This window comes from Cryptosporidium andersoni, assembly GCF_001865355.1.
Source record: "Cryptosporidium andersoni isolate 30847 chromosome Unknown contig_69, whole genome shotgun sequence".
Taxonomy (NCBI): domain Eukaryota; phylum Apicomplexa; class Conoidasida; order Eucoccidiorida; family Cryptosporidiidae; genus Cryptosporidium; species Cryptosporidium andersoni.
Window position 1 is genome coordinate 1 of NW_027122866.1, and position 22,650 is coordinate 22,650.

The following is a 22,650-nucleotide window of genomic DNA, read 5'->3' on the forward strand; positions in this document are numbered from 1 at the left end:
TGGGTTGCAGTTGCTATTGGGACACTTGTTTGTTTTACAATACTTGTTAATATAATAAAATATAATACTATGGATCAATTATTCTAGAAATACCATCTCAGGTATATTTGTCAATATTGAAATATCTTTAATTTGATCTATAATGGGGGATGACCCTAAGGGAATATTGCAGTGACTTCCCTCAACAAAACATCTTATTGACAAGTCATAATGTTCCAATACTATCTGAGCCTTATCTATTTGATTAATAAGTAAAAGTAATCTGTAAAGTAATATTGCACTTTGAGTAGATCCTGACAGTTTAAGAATATCAGTACTAGTAATAAAGTGATAATATAAGTTATTTATATCTTCTGATATAGAATAAAGTCTTAAAATTGCTATAAGAGGACCAATTAATTTACAATCATATCTTTTAGTATATTTATTATATAAGAAATTTATATAAGATGATTTTACAGTTAATTGATCAACACATCTTCCACCTGTGTAATCAGACATCTGTTTATAAATAAGATCTAATATAAAATTTAAATTTGAGGATTCTTCATTTATATCAATTGAAAATACTTCAGGAATAAATTTCAAACAAAAATGACCTAATAAAGTTGGGAATAGGCCAAAATTATCTTGAATATTAACACTATAATTTTCCAGAATATATAAACGATGTAAACTTTGACTACAAACTGCCAAAGATGTCTCTCTTGAAATTTTATTGATCTTAAATGATAAAAAATAGTGTATATATGTTACAACTTGACTTTTGCAATAGAACATTGCATCACTACGTAGATGTTGAACTATTTCATGAGCTTTATTCCAAGTAACATTATAATCTTGAAATACTCTTTCTTCTAGCTTACTACTAGTTATTGTTTGACTATTTTTATCTAGATTTTGATTTTTTTTATTGTCCCTATTTTTATCTGTACTTTCTTGTACATTGAAATTAGATGATTTACTATTGTGACTTTGCAAATTATCCTCTAAATTTTGGTAAGCTTTCATATTATTGTATAATATATACCAAAGTATCTTCCAAACTCTTACAGAAATAATACGATATTGTCTCATTGAGAATATTTTATCTTGCATCCTAAGAAACTCTATATATCGAGATAATGTCAATTTTCTCAAACAGTATAAATGATAATCATATTGATCATGAAACATGGTATCTATAGAATCTAAAATCTTGAAATAATATTCTAAGGACTTTTTTTGATCTTTTAATAAGAACTCATAACATGATGCTATTCTTTTATCGAACCAGATTATTTGTAGATTTATACTTTCATTATTATTACTATGTTCATTCTTATCTTTAGATAACTCTTTTTTTAATTTATTAATTTTATTAATTTCTGGTTGAGTTGTAAAAATTTTAGCAAGTTCAATTGCTTTATTAATATCTCCATTCTTAAGATAAGCACTAATAGCTTTTGTATTAAGATATCTATCATTATTTTCAAGAGTTCTAGCAAATTCACTATTATCAGAGGCTTCCTTAAATTTATGCAAGTGTTTTAATAGCTTACTTTTGATACTATAATAATCTGCTCTATCATCAACTAAAGATAAAGCTTTATTTATAAATTCTAAACCTTTCAAAGGATATCCCATACAATCTAAATGTTGAGCATATATACTATAAAGTGAAGCCATTATCTCATTTATATTATCAGATTGACAATTTGATGTTAAATTATCTTCCTTTTCTGTAATCATTTTAGTTAGTATCGTATGAATTAATTTTTTTTTCGATATATCAACTTCACATATATATTTAAATATTGATAATAATGTAGATACATTCTTATTTACTTTAACTAAAACATACTCTCTGAAACGTTTCTCAAAATATTTTTCTGAAAGTACAGCCATTGCAATTCTTTTTATTGAATCACTTTTAGGGTATCTAGTTTCCAATTCTTCAAAGAAATTATTCAATATTTCCATTGAATAGTCATATGATACTTTATTGTTCTCATTACAATTTATAATCATAAAAGTATTATTAGATATCCTTTCAACTTCCTTCCATCCATATCTATCAATATTATTAGGTGAATTTTCATCCTGCTTATCAATTAAAATTCTGCCAAATAAAGGAAAGTAAATAATTCCAGATGAACTCCTAGGATGAAAATATTGATGTGTTACTTTAATTAAAGGATGTACATCTATTTTCAAATTATTAATTGTATAGCTTACTTCCTGTTTCCTAATTTCTTCTATCTCACCACATTTAGTCTTTATATCAAATATATTATTCTTTGGAGGAATTATAATCCCATCTAAATCCTTAGAAGTCATCATAAAACCTAAAATAGCATAATCGTCATCTGGATATAATTTTAGTAATTCTTCAAATATTAAATAAGATTCTCTAAATATATTAATATTGCAATATAAATATAAATAACCTAAAGTAAATAGATATATAGTTCTATCCAATATCTGTGCTTCATTGTCTTTGAGAAATTCTATAGCTTGCTGATATCTCCCTGCATCGATCAGTATCATTACAAAATATAAAATCAATTCTGATGCTTGTATAGAATCTAAAAATGGAAATAATCGTATTCTATCCTTTTCTTTATTATCAATATATACACAACTCTGTCCAATACTATCTAAGGACATTAATGAACTTATTGCACTATTATAATAACCACACAAATGATTCCCAATAGCAACTGCAACCCAATTTACTCTTAAGTCTGGACGAAGTTTTAAAATTTCATTTCTTTTTTCTCTGTATCCAGCATAATTTCTAGTTTGAATATATACAGTAGCAAGGTCACGTAATACTACCATATCATTTCTATCGAATTTTAATGCATTCTTAAAGCATTTATTCGCCTCATTATAATCATGATCACTACGATATAAAGTTCCTAAACAATGCCAACACATTGGATTCTTCATATTTAATTTTATTGACTTCTTTACACATTCATATGCTTCTTTATGTCTTGCATCATTTGGATCTGTATATAAAGCAGCTAGAATAAATGCTTTCATAGCAAGTATATCACTTTGATTAGGATATTTTTTTAACATTCCATCTGCTAATTTTAATGCTCTTTTATAGACTCTTTGGTCATAGAGGTGTACTATTTGTTTAAATTGTTGTTGGCATCTATTAGGTAAAGAGTTTAAAGACTCACTTATAGCCATTTTCTATAGATCTTATCCTATATAGACCTATTTAATATTAATACTTTTATATCTTGTTTAAAGACCCGATTATAAAATAAAATTTAGTAGAGACGTACAGTCAAGTCCTTACACTTGGCTTGTTAATTTGGGGCATAGGGTTTTGTATACCCCGCCCATAACCTTTTTACATTAAAATCTAAATAAGGAGCTAGTGGAGATCCCAAATTTAAACTTGGTAATTTACCATTAGTATTTCTTAAAAAATAATGCTGTGGATTTTTTTTACGAAATATTATAATACATACCTTATATATCCTCAAAAGTTATTAGATAAGAGCACAACTCTGATACATTGGATATATGCACTCGTGTGGTATAGTATTCCAGTTTTACTTATTACATGTACTATTAGTATAATTACTTTTGTATTAACTTGGGTTTTATATATTGCATTTTACTGGTATATGATACCCCCGAAAATATCATCATTTCCAATAGAGTTAAACTATTACTATAAACTTACATCACCATATCCCAATAATAATTTTAATTATTATTATAGTAACCTGAAAGAAAATAATACTTATGAATTTTATAAATCAATGACACAAAATGCAGATATAAATAATAATCTTGTATATCATATACATAGTGAAGAAATGGGGACTGAATTAATGTATCAGATGTCATTAGCTGATGCATATATTGATTTTAAAAATGTATCTTGGACAACAAAAAAATTATATAGTTACAATAAACCTGAATTAAATTTAAGTTTATTTGACATTACAATATTTTCTAAGATAAAGTTACTAATAATGCACTATTTACCATTGAGATATGTTAAAAGATTAATAAATAACATATCACTATTATTTTCAAGATCTACAAAATTACAACATGAACTAGAGAAGCGTGCATACGGATATAATGTTGATATAATAACAGAATTATTTTATTTTCCAACAATATATAATTTGAATATTCCACCTTTGATGATTAATTTAGATTTGGTGAAATGTTCTAATATAGTTGAAAATTCAATAGAAGAAACTTCTAATGTGAATAATATTGTTACAAATTTTAAAAAAACTGTTTCTTTAGATTATATACCAAATATTGCCTTAAAATTACAAGAATATTTGTTAGTATTACCATTCATTTTTGGTTTTAATTTGAATAATATTGGATTGGGATTAAGGAGAGGATTAAGAATTAAAATGGCGGAGAATTTTCCTTTATTTTCAAATAATGAAAATCTAGATACATCTATTCATTCTTCAGTTAATATATGTGGAGCAACAATTCGAATAAAGCCTGCTCTTCACATTGCTAGTGCAAATTTAATATTTGAAACAAAGTTACCTTATTGGAAAGATATTATTAGATCACATCCAATTATTACTGGATTTATTATTACAAACTTATTGACATTTATAGGATGTTCAACTACACTTTTTGTATCAATTGTGATTGGTTTATATATTCTTTGGAGTAGATATTCTATTGCAAATGGAGGAGGGAATAATTCAAATGATTCTAATAGTAATCTACCAACTGGGACAATCACTTATACTAACTGTACACCTTTATCATCTTATTGTAGAAGTGTGTCAGAGCCATATGGGGAGTTGGTTTATCAAAATAATAATAATAATAATAATAATAATAATAATAATTTGATAATAGGTACAAAGAATATTAATGTTGAGAGTAGTGGTCTTTTACCATTAGAGATAAAACCACCAGTTCAATCAATTTTAAAAAGGGAATTAATAGATGATATTAATAGAACTCAAACTTTTGATGATTCAGTTTTTTGTGATAAAATAGTTAATAATATCGAAAAACTAGAGTGACTGAATACCAAACGTTTCATTTTAAGATATATATTACAAGGGAAATATTTATATAGAATTATATATATATATATATATATAATACAATAGTGATAATAAGTTGTGAATATATTAGTATATTTGAAATATTTAAAGCAGATTTACTTGCTTCTAAGGTATCCTCTGTATACTATTAAACTTACTCCTAATTTTAGCGATTTATCTAGTGTTTATGGGGGTACTAATGGCGATATCTTTTGCCCTGATATGTATCACGGTTATTTGAACAACTTCTATCGCGGCTTCCACTTCTGCCTCTATAAGGAGATCTACTAGCACTTTTACTTGGATATCTACGCTTAGATCTTGAATACCTATCATCCTCCCGGTAAGAGGAGTGTCTATATGGCTCACTTCTATACCTGTTTCTGTAATCAATTGCAGGTGGGTGTCCCCCTGGCCTGTCAAATCTTGATGAGTATCCACTTGACCTTGAAAATCTTGCTGCATCCTTCTGTATTTTTCTCATAGTCTCTGGACTTTTACGTCTGTCATGAGCTACTACAACACGAATTGTACTACCATCCAGTACACTTCCATCCAAATTATTGACCGCATCTTCAGCATCTCTTGGATCCATATATTCTACAAATCCAAATCCACGAGGCCTTCTTGTGTAGTAGTCTAGTGGTAAATAAACATCCCTTACAGTACCATACCTTTCAAAATGACGACGTACACGGCTTGGAGATGTTTCAAATCGAAGATTTCGAACTAATAGGCTACAACCTTCAATTGGTTCACCTGTATTATTATCAGGTGACCTAGATCTTCTTCTCTGCTCCCCAACTTCTTCATTCTGCAAAACTGAATCTGTCTGTTCATTTTGAGGAGATGTCTTTTCTCTTGATGGCGATCTTGAAGAGAATCTTTCTCTTGATTCTATATCATGTCTACCACCTTCATTATCATAGTCATAAATTTTTCTATTTGAACTCTCAGTTGTAGAATTCTCATGGTTTATATCACCTAATGACACCATCCCGAAAAAAATACTAAAGAAAAAAGCTTTTCAGGACAAAACGATCCAAATATCTTACACAGCTTGTTGGCGCAAAGGACGCCCTAAAAAATCCCGAATACTGGTAGACTTCACCTACTGAACTGTATTTCTCCTTTCTTTTTTTCTATTTATTATTTAAGCTAAGTTTAATTTTTTTTAATTCAAACTTAAATCTTAATAAATTCTCAAAATATTGTTTAGTGAGTTTCTTTCACTAAAACTTAAATTGTCCTATGTTAATAATTTTTGGAGCACACATTACAGGTTGCAAACTATCAAGCTCGGAAAAATCTATAATATCTTGTATTATAAAATATCAATACTAATAAACAAGTAACAAATCTGTAATTATATTAATTTATAAAGTCCTAATATGACAGTCACCTTGAAAATAATCAGTCTTACAATTGTATTCTTATTAGACCCAAATAGCTTATATATATCCAATTTATGAGAATTTACTTAAATTACCAACTAATTACTACTTTATAATTATGCAGATACTTTGTAATTTTAATATATTCTTAATATTTGCAAGATTTAAATTAACAAATGTCTTGTTTTAGGTAAAACAAATCTTAACTACTAATATAGTTCCTAATTAATTACAACTTTGAATAAGTAGTTATCTAAAATCTAAAAAAATATATCTGGCATAAAGTGCTATTAATTGAATATAATTTTACAATATAATTTAGTATATCAAACTATTGTCCTTTTATTACTTATAAAGTTAACTTTTTAACTTTTACTCAAGAGTATCTAATATAAAAATGTATATCAAATTCATCTAAACTGAAAGTTTTTAGTTATAGACATTTAGATTAGATGATTTTTATATAAATTGTTACTTTAATTTTAATAAGTCAAATTACAGATGTTAAATTATCTTAAGTATATTTACTTAATTTTTGTAAAATCTAACTTGTTAAAATTTTAAAGTTGGATTGAATAAATTCAAAACAAAATTTTTGTTTATTGTAAATTATTCAACTTAAATTTCTATATCTGACATATTCTTGTTCGTACTGAAGTTATCTATATCTTGATAAATATATTAAATAGCCACTTAAGTATTACATAGTTAGGTTCTAGTTTGTTTTCAAAAAATAATGATACATTTAAATCTTTAATTTCAAATTAGGATACTTGTTGAATTTTATTTATTTATATATATAAATTTTTTCTGAGTTTCGTTTTCATTATATATTGAATATTTACAAAAAAAAAGAAATTGGAAAAATCTGTTATTATTTAAAGATATATATTGTTAAAACAAAGATTTATTGACTAGATTTATTAACTAGAAATAACTATTCCAATACATCTTGTAGCATGAGTAAGAAAGTAAATATTAACAATAAGTTAATTCTGAATTACATAAAGTAATTTCAGTATATAATAATTAATCAATTAGTTTAAATATAATATCTCTTTTTGAAATAATCATATATAGATAAGAACTAATGATCATAATCAAGAAACAAATCATATTAAATATACATATTAGTTGTAACTAGATACAAATACTGAACCTTAAGTAAATGAGTAAATTTTTTGTTTTTTTAGATAATCATTATGTTTAAAAAAATAATAAGTTTTGATTTCATTATAAAAGTAATATTTATCTCAATAGATTTCAGGTAATTAGATTTAGACTATTTAAAAATTTAAACAGTAACAAACATATTGGATTAAATAAAAATATTAAGTTATATCTATTACATATACATACTAAAGGAATATTGTGAAATTGCAATTATTTGCTTTATTAACCTATTTCAATAAAGAGAAAATGGAAATTTGTGAGTGCATTGGATATATGATGAATAGTTCACTTTATACCTATTGTGAACTCACTACAATATTAATAATCTTTAATTAAATAACTAGAAAGTAACTTATAGAAAGATTTGAGATAAAGAGAATAGAATAAGTACATAAAATTGTTATATAGTTAACAAGTCAGTCTTAATATAGAAATGTGCAAAGTTTTGCCCCTAGGAATTGAAACAAAATAGTAAAAATAATTACTATGGCTTTATCTACTAAGTATTTATTCCCAGGTATGACAGGATCTCCTAGGTGATTGTGATATGTAGCTAACATTTTGTTTTCAGATACTTGGTATTATATCCAATTTATTATAAATTGTAAATCCTAATCAACTTAATTTATTGAAATTAATGATATATTTAAGTTCAAATATGATTCAATAGTAACAAGTATTTACAAAATAGGTGATTTTCTAAGTTTAGAAGACAATGTTACCACTCTCTCGCTCCTTAGCAAACATTTCATAATATTGGAAAATAATTGTAACTGCTAAAAGAATACCCGTACCACTTCCAATTGCACCGAGAAAATCAGCAATAATAGTTAGGGCACCAATACACATACCACCAAATGCAGCAGCAGTTGGAATATATCGATTTAAAACTTGTACAAGTGAACTATCACGATATCCCTTCATAACCATTTGTTGATCTCTTAATTGCTTAGCAACATCCTTTGCAGATGATCCTGATACTTCGATCCATGTCTTTGAAAATAGTGCACAGGAAACAAGAACAAATGTAATATATACAAAGGCATGAATTGGATCTAATACTACATCAATTAATGAATTAGGTGGAGATATATAATAAGCAATACCACCAACAGGAATTGACTGCCCACCTACATCAAGTTCTTGCCATTGACCAAGTATATTTACTAGCATATTTGCCTTGAACCTACGATATAACAGTTGTGAGAAGAAGTACAAATTAGATACCAATGCAGTTTGAAGAATAATCGGGATATTAGATGTATAAAATAATTTAATAGGAAATGAACCTTGTTGACCACGTACTTTTTGATATTTAACAGCTAAATCAACCCTGAATCCTTGGAAATAGATAACAATAAGAAATACTAATACTGTTGCTAATAGGTTTGTCATATTTGTTGCATGGGAACGATAAAATGCTTCACGTAATGCTGATATTTTATCAGGTTTTGTAAATAGTAAATGAAATAAGGCAATAACTGCACCTTCAAATTCCGTTCCACGTCCAGTATTTATTGTCGTTGGACTGAATGCTTTCCATACAATAGTTTCACATATATTGGTTGCAATAAATAGTGAGATACCTGCACCAAGGCCATATCCCTTTTGCATTAGTTCATCTAATAGAATAACGACTACACCAGCAAAAAATAATTGAATAATTATTAAAATTGCATTCCAGGCACCAATAGTACGAATATCACCATACATACCACTAATAACGTATGCTACTGCTTCTCCTAGTGTAATTAAAAGCCCAAATAACTTTTGAGCCCCTTGAAATAAAGCCCTATCTTCTTTGAGACTTTGATCTACATCAATAATCTTGCTACCAGCTAGTAGTTGCATAACCATACTGGAAGTAACAATTGGTGATATACCAAGTTCCATTAAAGTGCCACGATTTGAAGCTAAAATAACTCTCATCCAATAGAATGGATCAGAGCTCTTACTACTTAGAACACCATAAATAGGTATCTGACAACATACTAGGAATACGAATAATGATATTAATGTCCACAAAACTCTCTCCTTAAAAGGAACCCTTCTATCAGGGGGGGATACTTCTGGGAGAACACATAATGCTGGTTTGATCAAATTTAGAAAACGTAAGCCTTTCGCCATTTCACCTATAATATAGTTCCAAAGTTTCTACCTAATTGTGTTACTGAGAAAAAGAACCCCCCTTCCCCTCTCATCATTTTATTCTTCAGCGCTTCAATACCATAATCCACGATACCCATTAAAACACCACACGTCTTCCACTCTATACTCAGACGTGATAATATATCCCGCTAAATTTAGATATTAGGATTGAGATTAAGTTAGATTAGTAGTATGGTGGTGAAATACAAGTGAGGTTACAAGGATATTAAAATTATTAAGTACTTTGTATTGTAATCAGTATATTTAGACTTTTGTACTACTAGTGATTTAAATATTTCATATAATATTACAGGATATGGTCAGATTTGTGTCTCAATTCATAAATTTTAGTATATAACAATGAAAAATATATACATTGAATAATAAAATAATCAATAATTAGTAGTTATAAAGAATCATTATTTTGTGTTGTAAACTTTTTAGCATGATGTAGATCTGTATAGAGAAGTTTCCTTGAAGTGACAATCCTCGGGGTTTTAAATTTCTCCATAGTACATTGTAACTTAATTTCTCTTTTCATCATAGATTTGCGATATTGTCCATAGGATGCTAATCGTAGTGGAATAGTTTTGATACTAGCTAACTTATTATTTTCTACTATTGGTTCCCACATAACAAGATAAGGTTTTGTTTCATTGATAATATTAGTATTTATGAGTCCCACTATATGTATACTTTGCTGTTTACATATACTGGAAATAGTAGTTTCAGGTAGTTTATTATTTAATCTATAATTTGTATGCTTATCATCTACAATTTTTATAATATGGGCAAGATCATTTCCAAGAGTGTCTGTATGTAATAGTGAGGAAGTTTTAAGATCTTCATTTTGTTTATGTAATCTCCTATTTTCCTCTTTTGCCAATTCAAGATCATTAGAAAGTATTTGTACTTGATCCCTAAGATTTAGTATAGTAGCAAAGTCTGTATCTTCATAACTTTGTAAAGTAGTTGTATCATCAATATTTGAATTTTGAGAATTACAATCTTGCAGAACTTCTATTTGATCAGTTGCAAATCCTATTTGATTATTAATATAAAAAAATTCAAGATTAGGATTATATCTATTACTGTTCTTAGGTAATATATTATAGTTAACAACTGCTGGATCCAATGATAATGATACTGGTAATAAATGATATGATCTTTGGGTATTTTCAATATAAAATAATTCTTCATAATTAACTTTATTATTTTGTATTTGAAAATTCTGGTTATAATCTGAAATATCAGAGAATATTCCTTGTAAGATTGAATTTTTGTGAACTACTTCAAAATTAGATTTTACTATTTTATTTTGTAGTAATTCTTCATAGTAATCTATTGTAGATATATGCTCATTACAAATTTGCCTTTGAGCATATAATTCTTTTTCAGTTTCTCTAAGTTTTCTTTCTAAATTATTTAATCGTTCATTTTTATAATGATCGAGCTCGTCATTGACTTCAGTATCATACTTTTCTAGCTTTACTTTGTGTAGTAGTAATCTACTTATATTTCTACATATTCTTAAAAGCAAGCTATTCTCATTAATATAATTATCTACTAATTTATCCTTTAAATTATCTTCAATTACACAATTTTGTATACACTCAAGACCAGTAACTATTGTAGAAAGAGATTCTAGTTTTGTGACCGTATCATCAAGTGTTGCTATGATATCATTATTTGCATTTTCAAGAGAATCCTCCCAATTTGTTTTATTTCTATTTATAATAATTGAGATTCTTTCAGATAGAGCTGATCTAATATTATTGGTATCTTTATTATAATGTAGATGTTTATTTTTTATGTCATATTGTTCATTTATCTGATAGAGGCTATTTAATTCCTTATCTAGGACACAAAATAATGTTGCAAGATGAGTTGTAACATTTTCAATTCTCTGTATAATATCATCCAAAGCTCTATCAGGCTCAATCATTCATTAATTGAAGAAAATTATCCTTAAGTATTATCACAACTTCTAAATTTAGAATTGTGCACTTTAGAAAAATACAAATTCTTAATGTGTGTTAGTAACAAAGTGTTAGTGTGCATATAACTTGAAAAAAAAAAAGATTATATATATCATGTATTGAAAGATTTGGATGTTTCAGATTCTATAGTGTTATCATTTTCTACATTTGAAGAATAATTATCTCCAGAATTATTTGATGAAACTTTTTTAATTGTCGAATGTGAAGAAAATGAGTCATTGTCACTGCTATATGAATTTTCATCACTAGTACTATGACTAAAATCTTCAGAAGTCTCATTATCAGAATTTAACTGGTCTATTACAGCATTGTTATCTGATATAGTATCACTTTTAGTTGGTTCATCAGTATTATAATAGCTAAAGTATATGCTATTCTGTGAATATTTCAGAAACATATTGCGTTTTATCCTAATCATCTCCTTGTAGGTATCCTCATTACCATATTCAAGTTCAAATTCACTCCATTCTTTCCAAAAGTCGTTGTATAGGGATGTTTTATTTCCTTGATTGATTGCAAAGTCACTACCATAAATAAATAGATGCCTTCCACGATCAATTTCTCCCGCTTTAACTTCAAATATAGCATAATTTAGACATATTTCTAATAGTTCATCAGATTTATCTAGCACCTGAATAGCTTGTTCAAAAATTGTCCTTGCATAGAAAGGACCCAAATATTTGCAGGCCCTATATATCCAATTTAAAAAGATCATTTTCTGTAGTTTTTCTGTACATTGTAAAGCCTCAGAAGATCTTTTATAAATATCAAACATGCGTTTGATTCTACCATATTCCTCTTCAAATTGGGCGTACATAATAAATATAAGATAAGTAGTATCATCACATTCATTTCCAGTTAATATTTCACCATTAACTGATTTATTAGATGTAACTTTTGGGTCATTTAAATCAGTTTCATATTTTGGATATTCATCACGTTTCTTCATTTCTTTAGAATTTTTTCTCCATTCTAAAAGGGATATTATACAGGATTCAAATATATCCCTAGTTCTATCAATTCTTTTATTAGTATAGTGCTGTACAAATTTATTTAAGTATACGATCCATACATGCTTTATATATGGCCAAGGTATAATAGCAATAGCTCTTTCATATATTCTAAAGGACTCTTCAAAGTATTGATTAGAAAATAAGTACTTTGCATAGCTCATAACAATCCCTGTCGTTAAAATTCCATTTTTAAATATTTCCTCAAAAGTACTTTTTGCTGTTTCAAGAGTACCAAAATTTAATTCTAAATCAAAATTTAATTGCCAAATTTTTAAATTTGAGCTTGTATTACTCTCTTTTTGTTGTCTAGTAATTTCTAAACATTTTCTTGATAATTCAAGAGCTTTATCAAATCTTCTAAATCTTAGTTCCATTTCAATCCATTCTGTCCAAATCATTGTATGATCCTTAATATAGTTATCCTGTATTGCACGTTGGAATATTTCAGTAGCCAACTCTAATAAATCCTCAGCATACTCCTTATCTTGTTCTTTCGTTAATTCTACCCAATTATTCATATTATCATATAAACTTACCATATATAATGCATAATATATCCATAATATACACATGTTCCTATTTTTTACTGATTTGTGATCTATTTTTAATAAAGCTTCTTCAAATGACATTATAACTTGAAGTGATAGGTGTTGTCTATCTTTTATATGATCTATATGTATATCAATATATTGAATCCACTTTGCTACATTGTTAATATCATTCTTTAATTTAACTTTTTGTAAAGTAAATGGATACTGTTTAATTAACTTTTCTAATTTGTATATATTATACTCTATATTTAAAGATGCATTATCAGATGTAATAGTAGATCTATCAAACAATGTTTTTATATAACACTGATAAAACATTAACATAGAATCATAAAGTGTAGATAAATCATAAATTGTAGAAATATTTTCAATACCTTCCATATATATATCATAAACTCTACACCAATCTCCCTGTTTCATGTAATATTCACATAAAGAATACCAAATATCCCCAGCACATAATTCATACTTATCAAGGATTTCAAATTCTACATCCTTTTTATTTAATTTTCTTTTTTCATTATTTCCAAGTATTTTGAAATATCTTCCATATTCAGTATTATTTTGTAATATGTCAATAATTTGTTTGATGGTTATTTTAGCAAAATAAGTATTTATTTGGTTTATTTCTAACATTTTAAATATAACTTGGGTAAACAAAAAACATATGTCTTCAAATCCACGGATTTTAATAGTTTTTAAATTTAAAGTGACTCCTTCAGATGGGAATGATTTATATATAGATGATAAGTCTGAACTTGTATGAACACCGATTCTAAATAAATCAGAATAATCACCTCTTAAAGGGCTATTATTATTGTTAATATAATTGTGTATTGATAATATAAATAATAATTGCTTCATGGCTTCTTTATAATTTTCTAGCTTTAACAATTCTGAAATATATAGACCAATTGAATTTTTGTATGCAAACATTATAAGCCGTTTTAATACATTTACAGATACTATGGGTATATTTATAGCTGTTATAAAATCTAAATAACTATTCCATATAATATCATGGCTTGTAATATCTACATTGCATAAGCTACGATCAAATATGTGACGTGTTTTAGTTATCCAATTTCTTTTGTAAAGTGAGTATTGTGCATATTCTAACCATATATTCACTTCTTTTCTATTATATATCAAACATGTCTCGTATGCTAATGGAATATCTAGACTTAATTCTTCCTCTTTAATATTCTTTTTAATTAGAAAGTCTTCATATTCTACCAATAATGGTAAATAATAATTCCAAATATCCCGGATTGAAGGGAATATATTAAGAGCACGCATAATAATTAGTATCACAGCATCAAATCTATACCATAACTGAATATCATATTTTGACATTCCGTTTGTCGTATTTGACACATTATATTTTATTGGTATAGTAAAATCTCCACTATAAATAGATATTTCATTCAAATATTCCTCATCCACTGAGTTATTATCCATAACGAGACGAAGAAATTCAATTACTCGTTTTATATAGTCTAACCATATATTTAGATTTTTGTTATTATTGGCAAGTTCATCCTCGTGGAATTTTAGTTTCCCATGATCTAAAAAATCCTCTTTATTATAGACATTTAAACGTACTGATTGAAGATTTCTAGCTATTAGTTCTACTTCATTCATTAAATAATGTAGTTTTCTTGCTGTTTTGTTCCTCGAAAATTAGACTTTAGTATATTAGTTACAATATTGAGTATCTTCATATTAAGCGCCTAATTTCACCCGTGGAATCTTTAACAATTCCTAATTCTGAATTTAAACTAACTTTAAAGTGTAATATTAATATTATAGTTACGTTATAATAAGTGAATTATCACCAAACGACTATATATATGCATATTATATATAATTATAAATAATTTCTTCTAATTAATATACTACTATATTTTATTCAATAAAACTAAAATAACTACAATACAATGATGATATATTATTAAATTTGTAAGATGAAATTATCATCCTTATAAAGATTTGAAATATCTGCTCTTTAATATAATTTTAGATTAATAAGTTTAATATATATAACTCCTAATTATAATTTATAGTCTTGAGAGTGACTTTTTCATCATTATTTTAGCATTTAACTTTGCAGTAATCAGATCAGATTTTGGTCCCAATACTTTTGGTACCAAAACTTTTTTTATAGGAACTGTTTTATTTAAAGAAAAAGATGATGGATTTGGTTTCAATGTAGGTTCTGTATTTGATACATTATTTGGAGATGCAGGTAGTACAGAGTATATCATATTATTATCTGTAGATTTTGGTTCAATACTTGAATTTCCACTTTTATTAATACTTAGAGTTTTATTATTAATAATAGTTGGTATTTGTTTCTTGGGTATATCCACAGCGGGTAGTTGAACTTTCAAAATATTTGTAACTTTATCTGTAGTAGTTTTTGTTATAGTAATAGAGGAAGTCTTAGGTTCTGATAATTTTTCATCAGATACAATAAGATCAGTTGAATCTTTTTTAATTGGTTTTATTTCAGTCAAATCTATTGGTGGTGGGATACCAGGAAGATTTGAATTTAAAATTGGTAAATCTTGATTAGTGTCATCAAGATTTTCATCATATATCGGTTTTTTAATTTTAAGTATTTCTATCAAATTTTCAATTCTTTGCATAGCATGAGTCCATAATTCTTGTGTTGAATTTTTATCATTTTCTGATAAAGATGTATACCATAATCCTGGTTTTAGCATTGCTTCACTTCTAATTTTTAAAAATATATTCCATGATGAATCTAGTAGCTCCCATGGTGTATATCCATTAATATCCTTTTGGGATAACAAAGGTTCAATTCCATATTTATTCATTAAGTATGAGATCATCTCATTACAATGTTTAATACGAATTAACATTTCTTTTGGAGATATATATAATGTTTCTGATAGTGGGGTATGTACAGGTATTGATAAAACTTTAGTAGTTAGGATATTCCCAAACCCCGTATGCCCCGTACCAATAGAATAAATATAATTCCTAATATTTTTATTATTATAACCTGAATGTATAAGCAAAGGTAAATCGTCAATTTTCTTTGGTAGTTGAAAATTTAATGATACATTACAACATAAACCTAGAACAAGACAATGTAAAATATTCATTTTAGTAACTTGACTTTGGTGATTAATATTAGCACCATTTTCAAGAAGTATCTTCATTGATTCAGGCTTTAACCCATACATTGACAAGAATAGTGGAGTATTACCTTGAAAATTTTGATGGTCTATTTCACTACCTACTTTTATTAAGATTTTGACCGTTTTATAATGCCCATTTAATGAAGCTAAATGTAATGGAATCGCAGATTCTATATTTTCAATATTTGGATCAGTACCTCCATGAACTAATTCAGAGCAAAGTAATCTTCTACCATTTGAAGCTGCTAAGTGTAGTGGTGTATTAGCACCCAACCACTTAATTGTCTTAGAATATAGTAATTTGTAACGATTAGATGATTTAGATAATATTGAATGATTTTTAAAGTTTTCAGAGGAATATAAATTATTTTTACTTTTTTCTATAGAATATTCATCTGGTATATCACTATCTAACAAGCTAGCTCTTCTAATCATGTCCCTAGCAATGCCAACTGATTTTTTATCAAATATATCATTAATATCTACTTCATCTTCTCTATATGGAGAATTACATAATGCATGCAAAGGAGTTATTCCAAATTCATTTGAAAAAAAAATGTCTGCTCCTTCATCAAGTAATAGTTGACAAACACCACTTTGTATATTTGATGCGGCCATTCCAAGTAAATTAAAACCTGTAGGAAGATATGTAGCTTTGTTTAACAATAAGTCTTTTGCATCACCAGTTATTAATTGTGTAATAGCACCTAAGTGACCTTTTCTACAAGCTGTGAATACTAATCCACTATATTCAGATAATGAAGTTAAATAGCCTCCAGATAGCATCTCAGTATGACCAAGAACTTCACGACTTAATTTTGTATGTATATCTATAGCTGTTATTCTAATCCTCATATTACTTGGAGGTGTTGCAACATTTAAAATAGATGCATATAATCTTAGTTTATATATGCAATAGTACCAAACAGAACTTTTAGAACCATAGCATACTAAACTATTACATAATGCTAGCCATAGACTTTCCATAATAAGATCTCTTGAATATTTTTGTGAACCTCTCTGTGCTACCTTTTGTAGCATACCTTCACTATATATCGAATCAACTAAATTTAATAATAAATGAACTTTTTCATAATAACATACAGGATAAACATAATTTGCTGATATTACAGCCGATTTACAATGATGAAAACTATACTTTGCATTATTATCATTAGTAGCATTATACATTCCAACAAGATAAACCCTGGAATTGTATATTAGGTAATGATTCCTATTTACCTTAAGAGAATATGATTTAATAAAATCTTCAAATAATCTTCTACTCTCAATTATATCACCATTTATGTAAGTATTTATTGCTAATTCATAATGTTCTTCCATTGAATCATTTATATATACGCAATATTTATTAGAATTTTTATTAGTTTCACCACAATTGTTACACTTCCAACGGATTTGAATATCTCCAAGTACTGTATTTATTCTTGCTCTTTCACATAGTACCTGTAATTCATAATTTGAACTATTCTCTAAATCATTAACTACAATTTTATTTGAACTTTTATGAAAATTATTAAAACCTGGAGACTTTGTAAACAAAATTTCCATTGGTGAATCTTCTTTTTTTCTATTTAGTATATCTCTTGGTATATTAGCATCAGAAATAGATATTGAAACTCTATTTTCATTTGTTTCCTCAATTCTTTTAGTATAAGGGGATGGAACAAAAAAACCAATAATACAATAGAAACAACGGATACCCTCTAAAAAACAGTTATTTTCAGTATCATCCATACACCTTGCACACATACAAGAAAATACTTTCATAGAATTATTGACAGATTTCCTTTTTCGAGTTGGAATAAATAAATCCATCAAATATGATATAGTTAATGGCATATTTTCAGGTAAATTATATGCAGATCTAATACATAAATTACCTGATTCATTCAAATAATAAACACATGTAGGAATACAAGAATGTTGGAATTTACAAGTATTGTAAAAAAATCCCCAGCCAGCAGATATTGGTATGGGAGAAGAATTGAATGAACTTGAAGGTGATGTAAAACTTACAGGGAGTTTATGGGAATAAATTATACAGAAAAAATTAATTAATTCAGTTTTACTTAAAAATAAACGTAAATTTATTGGTAGTATATCCATCCAAGTTTCTGCAACTATTTCAAAGGATTCCAGTAGTTCAGGAAATACAATTTCTAATATACCTTTATAGTTAGGTAAATCTAAACATTTAAGGATTACCTCATTTTTTGTAGTATTATAATGTCTAATATCCAAAAATCCCTGAATTAGACATCTTAAGACTAATAATAAAAATGATGTTGACAAAATAGTCTTATTTGATAATACAATTAATGCACCAATAAAGTCACATTCAAGTTCATGCCTTCTGCTATGTTTTATCATACATTCCCATCTACAGAAAACAAATGGACATGTTTGTGGATGAATTGGACAGCTAAATGCATGATCATAAACCTCTCTTTCCATTAAGCAATGAAAACAATTAGTTTGAATACTTAAATCAGCTGTAATTTCAGCAGATAATGCATATGGTTGTTCTACATGTAATAAATCTCCAACATTTATCTGACAGCTTGCTAATGGAGTAATAAATGGAGTAAGATTTGTTTTATCACCATTTATTTGGGTATCATTATCTTCCATATAATATGGATAATGATATTCACCAGTCTCATCATATGTAAGCTCTTCAATAATTTTGTAGCCACTTAATGACTTAGATTTTAGTTCAAGTGGTATTTTACATATCTGGCTTACTAATGCATTTAAAATAGCTGACGAAGCTATCTTTGCATCGTAATTAGAGTCACCAGTAATAAATCTAACTGCCAACAGGTGATCGGAACTCTTAGTAAAATTACCAAATTTTGCATATAATAACGAAATAAATATATGGCTCTCTATGCTAAATGGTTCTGCAAATAAAAATCTTTTTACTTGTTTAATAGCTAATAAAGTTTTCCCTTGTTTTACCAATGATTTACATATCAAAAATAAAGATTCTAAAGATTTCTTATATAATGATTTATCTTGAGAAGCAAATTGTGTAGTAAAATCTTTAATATATTCAATTAATTCAGATTCAAGAAATTTATTTTCATTTACAGATGTCTCTGTTGGTAGATTTAATATTTTAATTAGCTCAGATATCATCATGATTTACAAATCTATATATAGTACTTGAATCTAAAAATTCTTTTTCCACTAGAGGAAAATAAAAAGTATCAAATCCCCAAATACTTATGCCACAAATTTAAATAAAAATTAAAGCATCTAAGTACTAAAACTTGACATTCAACCTATTTCAAAAAAGTTCTGTAAGTAGTTTACTCATTTACAAAAATCAAAAAATACCACATAAATCCCGCAAGCGCCTTATGGTGAGACAATGACTAAACATGCAATTTTAACTTAATCTAAAATTATCCACTCACTATTTGGAAATTCTGAATATGTATTCTTTAAGAAAAAGTCTTCTAGTAAAAAAGTATATGTAGAATCAATATTATCTTCAGTTGTAGTGTAACTAGAGATAAAATCTGAAATAGTCGTCATATTATCAATATCACAATCACTAAGTGTTTCTTGTCTTTTTAATATTTCATTTTGATACTTTTCTTTATTATTATTAAAAGTGTCAATATTCTTAAGAAAAACTTCTGAATTATATTCTGTATTATTATCAAATGAAGATTTTCTTTTGTATTGATTATAATAGGATTTATAGTTATTTATTGGGTAAATTGTATTTAAAATAGATATAAATTTATTTAGAAATTTAGAACATGGGGATGGTATTTTCATATTATTAAACTCAAATATACTAGATCTATCAAAATTTTCAGAGTCATTTGATGATTCTAAATAACCACTAATTAATCTTGATAATATACTATTAAAGCATAATATTATTGAATTATAAAGTTTTATGTTACTATTCTCCAATGCAAATAAAAAGAAAAAATCTTCAATTAGGTGTTGATTTATATCATTAACTCTATCTGACCAACATAACTCCTTGGATTTATTACAAATTAAAAACCTTTGATTTGTTTTATTATATATAATAGATTTCGAGAATTCTATATATCTCGAATTATTAAGATCAGTAAAAGAATTCCCATAAATCATATTTTTTTTACATATCCCAAATATAAAGGCTGATTGTGATTCAATTTTATTTTGAAAATAATGATTTGTGTATTTTACAATATTATTATTATCTGAATATAAAATTACATTACAAAGTGTAATTTCATCTTCACAGAAAAAATTAAGGATATTTCTAAGAATCTCCTTAATATAATTAGAATTTTGTATAGTATCTGCAGTTTTTATGATCTCATTATGGATTAAATTAATAACAAAATCAGAATTAACTTCTTCACAAGATTCTACTTTCATATTTAATTCAAAATATAAAGGTTTTATTTCATCTTGTATTAAACTTGCTCTAAATTTATTACTAATACATTCTTTTTCTAAATAAAATTCAAGTATATTATAAAATGTCTGAAACCATAATAATTTAGAATTATTTAAAAGTTCTTTATAATTGTAGTTATAATGTTCAAGATCTATATTTGATTCACAACTCTTAGTAGAGTAAGTAGTAGATATTGTTGGGAGTATTTCTTTGAAATCGGGATAAGGATCTGAGTTATTGAAAGGTTCTGTTGTAATGTATGAAATGATCCCTATCAAATTCATTAAATAATTCATTTGTATCTGTAACTGTTTATATATGATCATCAACTGCTTATTTGATGATGAAAATGCATCATTTTGAAGGCTTAAATGTTCAAGTAAGAATTGAATTTCCCTATGTTTAGAAGTTTTATCATTGCAATTAAAACATGTATATGCATCTTCATCATCATTTAAAGTATTCTCAGTTTCTATTTTAAAATTCATCCAATCTAGAAATCATTATGTATAAACTTTATGTTTGATAATAGACAATATTAAATGTATTTAGGGTTTTTAATAGCTTGCGCCATAGATCAGAATTCCAATGGTGTTTATACTATTATAGGTAGGGTTCTAATGTCATTTAAAACTTTGTATAAGCATACAAATGATAAAAGTAAAGACTTATTTTTAGGAAATATTGGTAAATCATGTGGTAAATTATCTGAGAATTTGATTATATCTGAATTAATTAAGTATGGAGATGTAGAGAACTTTGAATACGGTGAAGGATCTCATTCTTTCGTATCATTTAAAAATATCGAAGATGCAATAAAATTATATGAGAAATATTCTTCTAGTAATTCTAAATTATTTTTAGGTAGAAGAATTAAGGTTTCATTTTCATTAATATGTAAATCTAAAATTATAGATTCAAAACAATGGAGTATTTGTTCTAGTATAAATACTTTACATAATTTTGGATTAAATATTTATAATAATATATTAGATGATGGAGAAGGCGAAGAACTCCTTGATTGGATTGATAAATATGGTATTTGGGAAGAAGGCTTAAGTAGAAGGGTCCAACATTATGGATTTGGTTTTGATTATAAAAATAAAATTATTTCACCTGAATGGGTAAGAGATATTCCTATTAAGATAGAAATAATAATAAATCGTTTATTACTTCACAATATAGTAACTTCAAGACCAGATCAGATAACAATTAATGAGTATATTGCTGGACAAGGTATTGGGCCACATATAGATTCTCATCATACCATTGGTAACTATGTTGCTGTTGTATCATTAGGAAGTGGAGTTGGGATGGACTTTTATGAATTACAGTTATCTGACAGTAAGTCATTTAAAAAGCAAAAGAAACATTCAATATATATTCCTAAAAATAGTGTTTATACAATGTCTTCTAATATTCGATATTGTTGGCAACATGGTATTAAAAAGAGATATACAGATAATATTGATGGAAATATTATTAAAAGACACAGAAGAGTCTCTTTAACATTAAGGAAATATATAAAAGGGGATTTGGAGAAGTGTAGTTGTAATTATCATGATTTTTGTGATAGTAGATTTCCCCTGCTTCGTCAATTACCTGATAGGTTAATATAATCTTAATTGATTGTAGAAAATTCTTTATAAAAGTTTTAACTTTTCTTAAATATACTTTTAATATCAGTTTAATATATAAAGATAACTTTTTAA

The 22,650-nt window shown here is 26.7% G+C and overlaps 9 protein-coding genes across 9 annotated transcripts; 2 read left to right on the forward strand and 7 right to left on the reverse strand.

The window, feature by feature from the left end:
* Positions 1-78: 78 nt before the first annotated feature.
* cand_028970 (uncharacterized protein) lies at positions 79-3,186 on the reverse strand (the record flags this gene model as incomplete). Its single annotated transcript, XM_067213124.1, has 1 exon — positions 79-3,186. The coding sequence occupies one exon, from the start codon at positions 3,184-3,186 to the stop codon at positions 79-81; it is 3,108 nt and encodes a 1,035-aa protein (XP_067067659.1).
* A 248-nt stretch (positions 3,187-3,434) lies between these two features.
* On the forward strand, positions 3,435-5,027 carry cand_028980 (uncharacterized protein; the record flags this gene model as incomplete). Its single annotated transcript, XM_067213125.1, has 1 exon — positions 3,435-5,027. The coding sequence occupies one exon, from the start codon at positions 3,435-3,437 to the stop codon at positions 5,025-5,027; it is 1,593 nt and encodes a 530-aa protein (XP_067067660.1).
* Positions 5,028-5,247: 220 nt separating this feature from the next.
* cand_028990 (RNA recognition family protein) lies at positions 5,248-6,048 on the reverse strand (the record flags this gene model as incomplete). The annotated part of the gene is made up of 1 exon (XM_067213126.1): positions 5,248-6,048. One exon carries the CDS (start codon positions 6,046-6,048, stop codon positions 5,248-5,250), a length of 801 nt encoding a protein of 266 aa, XP_067067661.1.
* Positions 6,049-8,323: 2,275 nt separating this feature from the next.
* cand_029000 (protein-transport SEC61 protein subunit Alpha) lies at positions 8,324-9,745 on the reverse strand (the record flags this gene model as incomplete). The annotated part of the gene is made up of 1 exon (XM_067213127.1): positions 8,324-9,745. One exon carries the CDS (start codon positions 9,743-9,745, stop codon positions 8,324-8,326), a length of 1,422 nt encoding a protein of 473 aa, XP_067067662.1.
* Positions 9,746-10,172: 427 nt separating this feature from the next.
* On the reverse strand, positions 10,173-11,711 carry cand_029010 (uncharacterized protein; the record flags this gene model as incomplete). The annotated part of the gene is made up of 1 exon (XM_067213128.1): positions 10,173-11,711. One exon carries the CDS (start codon positions 11,709-11,711, stop codon positions 10,173-10,175), a length of 1,539 nt encoding a protein of 512 aa, XP_067067663.1.
* A 146-nt stretch (positions 11,712-11,857) lies between these two features.
* cand_029020 (uncharacterized protein) lies at positions 11,858-14,974 on the reverse strand (the record flags this gene model as incomplete). Its single annotated transcript, XM_067213129.1, has 1 exon — positions 11,858-14,974. The coding sequence occupies one exon, from the start codon at positions 14,972-14,974 to the stop codon at positions 11,858-11,860; it is 3,117 nt and encodes a 1,038-aa protein (XP_067067664.1).
* Positions 14,975-15,390: 416 nt separating this feature from the next.
* On the reverse strand, positions 15,391-19,665 carry cand_029030 (uncharacterized protein; the record flags this gene model as incomplete). Its single annotated transcript, XM_067213130.1, has 1 exon — positions 15,391-19,665. The coding sequence occupies one exon, from the start codon at positions 19,663-19,665 to the stop codon at positions 15,391-15,393; it is 4,275 nt and encodes a 1,424-aa protein (XP_067067665.1).
* A 258-nt stretch (positions 19,666-19,923) lies between these two features.
* cand_029040 (uncharacterized protein) lies at positions 19,924-21,426 on the reverse strand (the record flags this gene model as incomplete). The annotated part of the gene is made up of 1 exon (XM_067213131.1): positions 19,924-21,426. The coding sequence occupies one exon, from the start codon at positions 21,424-21,426 to the stop codon at positions 19,924-19,926; it is 1,503 nt and encodes a 500-aa protein (XP_067067666.1).
* Positions 21,427-21,558: 132 nt separating this feature from the next.
* cand_029050 (2OG-Fe oxygenase family protein) lies at positions 21,559-22,557 on the forward strand (the record flags this gene model as incomplete). The annotated part of the gene is made up of 1 exon (XM_067213132.1): positions 21,559-22,557. The coding sequence occupies one exon, from the start codon at positions 21,559-21,561 to the stop codon at positions 22,555-22,557; it is 999 nt and encodes a 332-aa protein (XP_067067667.1).
* Positions 22,558-22,650: the final 93 nt, after the last annotated feature.